The sequence below is a fragment of the Austrofundulus limnaeus genome, unplaced genomic scaffold (assembly GCF_001266775.1).
Source record: "Austrofundulus limnaeus strain Quisiro unplaced genomic scaffold, Austrofundulus_limnaeus-1.0 Scaffold25, whole genome shotgun sequence".
In the NCBI taxonomy this organism is placed as follows: domain Eukaryota; kingdom Metazoa; phylum Chordata; class Actinopteri; order Cyprinodontiformes; family Rivulidae; genus Austrofundulus; species Austrofundulus limnaeus.
Window position 1 is genome coordinate 2,667,919 of NW_013952427.1, and position 8,210 is coordinate 2,676,128.

The 8,210-nt window shown below is 40.4% G+C and overlaps 1 protein-coding gene across 1 annotated transcript in view; it reads left to right on the forward strand.

Annotated features, from left to right (window-relative positions):
- Positions 1-8,088, forward strand: part of unc13a (unc-13 homolog A (C. elegans)) — a gene marked incomplete in the record, with an annotated part of 63,516 nt that extends 55,428 nt beyond the window's left edge. Inside the window, 3 exon segments of the mRNA XM_014004609.1 lie at positions 3,971-4,063; positions 4,386-4,545; positions 4,626-8,088. Coding sequence (XP_013860063.1) covers positions 3,971-4,063; positions 4,386-4,545; positions 4,626-4,914 — 542 coding nt within the window.
- Positions 8,089-8,210: the final 122 nt, after the last annotated feature.

Here is an 8,210-nt window from a genome sequence, read left to right on the forward strand (position 1 = left end):
CACACACACACACACACACACACACACACACAGAGTGATGAGAAAGGATGCTCTACTCGTCTGCACGCCACACAATGAACCAATCAGAAAGGCTCCCTCAGGCCAGGCGGTTTGATTTCTGTCATTTTACATCAGGGTTTCAAAAGGTGTCACATCAGACTGAATAACACACACTCACACAGTTCACCTACATGTGTGTTCTATTCTAAATTTAAGTACACAAACAGGTGATTCAAACTGATTTGGGATCCAGTAAAAAGAGAACTAAATGTTACTCACCAAGGTCTCTTTCGACAGAACGTAAAGAGAAAAACCTGAAAAATGAAAGGCAACTAGAATAGTTCCTGCAGTAACTATGAGGGGGCTACATGGCATCCAATTTAAATTTAAAGTGCTTGTGACATGCTTTTTCTTCAGTTACAAAAAATTGAAGAAGAAATCCTAATGTTTTAGAAATTTGGCATCATTCATATGACTTTTACCAAGTTTGTCACAAAACGTGCATATGTTTTGCTAAATTTGGTGCAGTCCAAGTGAAACAGGAAGTGATGTCAAAGGGGAACTCTAAAAAAAGGGTAACTTCCTGGTCTTCATAAATCTGACTCTTCTTTATCGATCTGATAATGACTCAAAATAACCTACAGAAACATCTGATTCTTTGCAGTCTGTTGTTAGCCGTTGTAACAACTTATTCATGCATTCCCCTTTGACATCACTTCCTGTTTCTGGTCATGTGAATATGTCGATGTCAAATTTATTTGATAGCACATTAACAACAAAAGCTGACCAAAGTGCTTCACAGTTCAGTCAAGACATCAAAAAACAAACAAATAATAGATGCAAATATCTCAACAACTGTTCATTTCAGTGTCGTGAATTTGACTGCAATTCATCATTAATGTTATTTTTATGCACTCAAATATATCACTTAAATTTAATGTCACGGGCACTTTAAGATTCAACTTTACTATTTGTTGAAAATCCCTGTCATTTACCGCCATCTCAAATTTCACCTCAACATGTAAACAAATGTCTGAATTTTTTTTATTTTAGCTTTGATGGTCATCATCAATTTTTGAACTGAGTTCAGTGTATAACAAGGATTGTTCCTCACTACCTCCACACCAAATTTCAGCCTGATATGTCTAAAAATGACTGAGTTATGGCCAATTTGAACGTTCCACTGGTGGCCATCTTAAATTTTTGTTTGCATTCATTATGTGATGGAGGTCACTCTTTGCTTAATATGTCAAAAAAATGGTAGAATTGGATTCTACATATAAATGTTTGGGATTAAAAATGGGCATGACTGTAAACATTTTCAGTTTCTACAGTTTTGAATTCAGTTCAGATACAAAGTGAGCTGTTTCTGAAGAGTGACTTTACGTAACACTGCAAACTAAGAGCTTTATTATTATTTGTAACTGAAATTAGTAAAAAGTGCATGTATTCATCTCAATTTAAGCTTCGTCACCGAACGAGCCCAGAGTTTAAGTGCACATATTGTTCATCTTCACAGCAAGATGTACAATATGTGCACCTCTGCTGGGTTTGTTAAAAGATAAAAATGGTGCAAACTTTTGGAGCATCTTCCACCCTTCCTGCCAGCAAAGTTTCTTTCTCATCTTGCGCGCATTCTCCGCAGAGTAGACCGGGGCCAGATGGATGGCTGCTGCTCTCTTTGGTCCTGCTGGCAGCTCCACCAACAATCCCATAATGCTCCCCAAAGAGATGCAGCAGGCTGCGAGCCAGGAACACTCTGCCGTCTAACTCCCACAGACACCTTGTTCAGTGGGCGGCTGGTTAAAAACTCTCTCTCTCACACACACACACACACATATTTCTGGTTGTTGCCACAAAGAAAACGTTGGTGGAGAGAGGACACTAATTAAAACATTAAAAATTAATGTCCATCTGTCGCTGCATCCTTCTGGAGGTGTAAGTGGATATAAACCACTTGTTTACAAGCTGCACACAAACACCCAGCAGAAAGGTTTGTTCTCCGTCTCCCTCCGAAACAAAAACCTGTTTGAAGCCTTCGCAGGCAGGTCAGAAACATGTTTTTTTTTAATCCGCACCCAGAGCTTGTCCTTAAAATGTTGTTAGGCTGTTTTCAGTAGGCTTGGTGTCAGCTGAAATAAGAGGCTCTCTGAGGTTAATGGGTCCACATCGTTAGATCCATCTGAGCATGCTCAGACTTATCCAGCGCTGGGGGGGGGGGACGCTATCCTCAGCCTGTCCTCCTCTCTGCCTCTTACTAACCACCCTGCATCCTAACAGACATTTTGCATCTATGAGTTGGCACAAATTAATGCACATGCTAAATTTAAAATCTCAGATGATTAATGAACAAGGCGCTTTAAAAAGAAAGTTTCATCAAATTGAAAAATGCGTTGTTAGTAGTGGTGTCCCGATACCAGCATTTTAACAAGCACTCAATATTCTCCGATACCCAGTGTTTGATAACAGGTTCAATACTCAGTTGGATGTGTTACAGTTTATATTTCAAGTGAAGCGTTTTAGTTCAAAGTTTTAAGTTGAAAGGAAATATTGTGTTTTTTATTTGTTTTAAAGGGGTGGTATTATGTATTCTACACAACAGTCAAGTAATTGTTACCTTTAGTTGTTCCGAAAATGCTGTATACATCAAAAGTAAATTTGAGTTTAAATGTCTAAGACCTCTGTCTCTTTAAGAACCTCCTACTGTTTCAGACACTTCCACTTCAGCACGTCTTCACAACGTTTCATGCCGTTTACAACCTTTTGTAGGAGCGTTGTATTTTGATGTAAAAAATTAAACGCATAATGTAGATTTTGGAAAATGGCAACTCAGGATAYAGTTGAACCTGAATCTAACGATCCCATGWCAGATACAGGAAGTAGGTTGTCTATGGGCAGAAACTTGTGCAAGCCCAAACTGAATTGCTCAGACTGAATCTGTATATGCATAATTTGAAATCGAATGCATTGGTTTGATAATGAATTTAACTAAATTGAAACTGAACCAATGCATTCAATTTAAAAATWTGAACGTACAGATTCAATCTGAGCAGTTCAGTTTCTGCTGGTACAAGTTTCTTCCCACAGTTATCTGTAGGACAGGAGCGAGTACAGAGGCTCTGTGGGGTGGTAGTTCAGCTGGGGACTGAGCTCCAGGGTGGAGTTTTATACAAATGGGCGGAGCTTTGTCCCAGCAAGCGTTAAGGCAGCTCCACATGGTCACAGGAGATTCAAGGATTTTTTTTAAACATGCATGAATGAGTCAAAGTAACACTCTGGGTATGATTTTGATGAGGGTGACATTATAACGTTGACTTTTACAATTCAGTTAAATTCAGTTACAATACCCCCCTTTAAAATGTTGCAACAGGCTGCTGTACATTTGATTTGATCCAGTCAGACGGGCTGGAGACCTATAAGGAAGGAGAGACACCTTRTTCTAAATAAAATAACTCTTTTCAAAGTCATTGTGTAATGTTTAGGTTCCAAATCAGCAAGTATTTGGTGTTGGTAGTCGATATCGACGAGTACCCAAACTGAAGTATTCGTACTCTTACTCGCTTTGAGAAACACTGGWATCAGGACACCCCTAGTTATTAGATGATTTTTTAAAAATCTGCTGTATTGAATTTGTTGTTTTTTTTTTCTCCAGAGGTAATTTTCCCTTACTGCCCACTCATAGCAGCTGTCTGCTTGTCCTCTTTAAGACCACAACATGTGAACAAACAGAACACTGTGCTGTTTTTATTTCCTCCTGAAACCCTGTCAAACCCGTTTCAGCGTTCTCTGTGGAGCTGAAATGGATTTTGGTTTATAGCTCTGCTTTTTGCATCAAGTCACAGAAGAGAGTTCAGAGCTGACAGCACACTGGCATCTGTTCATGTTTGGTCTGTGACTTGAGCAACAGGAGTTTCACGCTTTCGTCCTCAAGGTGTAAAATATTTTCCTCGCTCTCCGTCTGTCCTGTCAGGATCTGGGGTGGAGGACGCTGTGGGAGAGGTTTCCATCCATGTGGAGATTTTCACTCATCCAAACACCGGAGAGCACAAAGTCACAGTGAAAGGTAACTGCTGCTTTTTACTTGTCACCATCTCTGGGGTTTGATTCATGTTTCTAACACAGCACAATAGTTTCAAGTAAAATAGGCTAAACCTATAAAAATTAAACTGCATTGCAAAATAAAAAAACATTTAACTTATAATGAAATACCCACCAGCTTGCCAAGAAGCTGAAAATGATCCCTCAGAGAAAGCACTTTCTTATTCTATTTCTTCTTCTCACAACTCCACACTTTCACACATCTTCTCCACGTTGTCTTTTTTTCATAATTGCCCCACACCTTCCCACTCACGTTCCCACCTCTTCTGCTCCTCCCGCTGCCTCAGTGGTGGCAGCTAACGACCTGCGATGGCAGACACAAGGAATATTCCGCCCGTTCGTGGAGGTCTACATCATCGGCCCTCACCTGAGCGACAAAAAGAGGAAGTACGCCACCAAGTCCAAGAACAACAGCTGGGCTCCGAAATACAACGAGACTTTCACTTTGTGAGTAGACGGCGGTGCGGTTCGGGAGAGGACGTGGGGGATGCTCGTGTCACCTTCTGCTCCCTCCTTTTCTCTTGCAGCACCCTGAGCAAYGAGGTGGGTCCCGAGTGCTACGAGCTGCAGGTGTGCGTGAAGGACTACTGCTTCGCTCGAGAGGACCGCACMGTGGGCATGGCCGTGCTGCAGCTGAAGGACGTGGCCTCGAAGGGCAGCGTCGCCTGCTGGCTGCCGCTGGGCAAACGCATCCACATGGACGAGACCGGCCTCACAGTCCTGCGCATCCTCTCCCAGCGCAACAACGACGACGTGGCCAAGGAGTTCGTCAAGCTCAAGTCGGACCAACGCTCCGCCGAGGAGGGCCGCAGCTAAAAGGACGCCTGGAGCTCTTCTGAGCCCCTGCAGGTCACCGCCCCCGATAATCCAGAGTTGTAAAAGCACATAAAAGACGTCCACGCATCCAGTACTGTAAATACGGTTATTTCAAGTGAAAGCAAAGCAAACCACAGTCTTTCTTCAAAAACAAACACTGATATSTTTATTGTTGCTGATGTTTTAAACCATCATGGAGTTTAACTCGTGTTTCTGAGGGATGTCTTTGTAGCCTTTAATAGTTTGGCTTTCTTTCTCACTTTCCTCTGCCTTCTTGACTAGACCTCCCCCTCTGCTTTTCCTACCTGTGATCCTGGTACGAGTCCAACTTAGAGAAAGGACCGCAAGTGCCAACAGATAACTGCTGAAATCTGCCAAGRCCAAGCCCGAACACAACAGAACAAAATATACAAGCAGGCCTCAAACATTCCTCACATCAGGTGGGATAACACACAGGAACAAAGCACTAGTTAGTCAATAGTTTGAGTTTATTTTTCTTCTCTGAGATTATATTTTAATAATTCTATATATGATATAATATATTTAAAATATAAAGATATGTAAGGATACTTCTGTGGGTTTTTGGCTCAGTCTACCCTGTATCAGAGCACACAGCCTGACACCCTCAATGCCTTCTGTCAGTGGTGGGCACAGCACCGCTAATGTGCTAACAGATAACAGCAAAGCTAACTTTTTGCTTAGCGGTTTTAGGTAACCATCAGCAGACCAATTAGCTTTCGATAAATTGAGTTCGGCTAACTTTAAGTCTGCTAATGAAAACGAAAACAAGCCTCCCCTCAGACTTGCAGCACCTGCGTCATGCGCCTTGTGTGTTCGTGTAGCGTCTTTAGCTTTTTGTGTTACTCTTCAACTGGAAGGAAAGGAAGACGTGTGATTTCGTGATGCTTGCCTTCTTTTGCTCATGTCCTTGTAAACTGATCAGAAAGGTTTATTTTGGCTGGGAAAAYRCCCTGTAGCACTTTGGGAGTTGTAKTTACTCKGTTTGTWYAGTTTTATCTCAGTGGATTAATGATTCAAGGCAATACAGCAAAGCTAAGATGGATTTTCTGATTGTTTATCAGACATAATTCTGTTTTTATTTGCTTGTGGTTCAGTGAATCCTGGTTGGATTGTGATGAAACTTAAGTTTTTGGACTTTTTCAGCAGACATGTTGATTATGYGTGCGTTGTCAGCCAAGACCGAGTTTTTAGTTTATTTTAATGCAGTTTGTTTACTCGCCAGTTTAACTGCTTGGTGGACGAGCTTTTAGGGACCACACGTCTTGAGTTAGRTTATTAGTTAGCATTAGCTTCYGCTAATTTTCTTACCTGTGTGATTTAGCGTTAGCGACGCTAACCTTTTGGCTATCTGTGCTCACCACTGCCTTGTCTTGTTGACCCTCGTGTGTCCTACATAGGGACAGGAAGWAGAGGTGAATCTGATGAGAAAACACCTTTGAGCACTGTGATTCATCAGAGTGTATGTCTGTGCATGAGTGAATGTTGTGTGTTTGTAATATGTTCATATGTTCACCCCCGTGTCGTCTGTTTTCTGCAGATGTAATCACGAGAAGCCGTCATTAGATTGGTTTTGACAAAGTTTACTTTTTCAAAACCAAAACTTCTATCATATGATGGTTTTTTTCAAGTGTGTGTGTGTGTGTGTGTGTGTGTGTGTGTGTGTTACTACAAACATTCCTTGCAACCCTGTCTGTCAGCAGTGCTTTACAGAGCAGACTTACTGCCACTTTCTCCTCTTTTTATAAAAAAAACATACTGCCAAACCAAGTCCTGCATGTTTGACAATAACTTCTGCTGAAAGTTTGAAGGATGACAAATCCTCTGCCTAAACTTCCAACATCAACTTTATAATTAAACTAAGAAATCATGCTAACATTTTGATGTATAAAAAGTGTCAAAAGGACCAAGATAAGAGTCAGACATTATAGAGTGAAAAGCAAATTTAAGTGTTCCTCCCAATAAACCATTTGTGGAAATTAAACTATTTCTCTTGCTAATGAACCAGAGTTTCTGCCCTTCATGAGGATCAACAAATGCCTTCCGATAGTGTGAATTTCTTTTTTATATTCAAACATTGTTTTATGAAGGAGACTAACAACTTAAAGACTTTCCTTTCAGTTTTGAAGAGAATATTTTGAAAACAAAGGCAGCTCAGCTGTGCACTTTCTGCTCAAACACTAAAGCCCACAGCAGTGACACACTTTCTACAGTTTAATGTATAATTTGTACATGTGCTAAAGTTGCTTTGCAAAATCATTAAACATTTAAAAGTTAGTGTGACATCATCAGTGCTCATAAAAAAGTAACGTAAACTGAAAGTGTGCAAACTGTAAAACATAATGAGGCCAGTTCAGTCACATAAAGTCCGACTTTATTTGACACATTTAAGCTTTGAATGTTTTAAGTGTTACGTGTGTCTGAGCTGTAGATATAAAGAGAGAGAAGTTTTCCCACTTGTTTTATCAAAATATGGTTTTCTATGGGAAAAACTGCTTTATATGATGCCTCTACTAAAAGTCATAAAACTACGCCTGATTGAGACATATRTTTTAATGTATAATTTGCATGTTTTTTAAAGTTGCAGGTTGTAAAACAGACATAAATCATGACGGGAATGAAACAGAATMGTAGTGAAGACGCTTCAGTGTTGATGGTTTAACACCCTTTGGGAATTCTTTTTAAGTTCCATCAACTGAGTCAGCTGATTCTGCACCCATGGTCCCCATTGATCCATGATTCATATCCAAATCTTAAACAAGTAGTAAAACCTCTGCTAAAGGGCTGCAGAACCAGACCCAAACAGGTCTGGTTCTGACATTTATAAAGAGGGCATTTTATTCTGATCAGCACGGAGTGCAGAGTGACATTGAGGGTTAGAAGCACACGGTCTCTGCTGCACCAAGAACTTAGTTTTTTATCTTATCTTTGTCGACAAGATTGTAAGAATTGCTTGAAATCATCCAACTGGTAAATTCAGCACCTGTTTGCTCGGACCGGCCCGTCCGGTGACACTGGATAAAAAATTAAAATCTCATGGCCACGCACCACCAGATAAATAACACGTGGCCACAAGATCATTGTGACCCATCATATCGAAACGAGGATTAAGTCAAATCTGGTCAAAATGACCTAATAACATTTTTAGATTCCTGGTTTTAAATGCTATATTTTGATACCTGGATCATTCTGATATAAGAAAATCCATATACAGTATATGACTTAATTTGTCTTGTTAGTTATGATAATACATAAATATTTGGTCTGAATCCTAATTT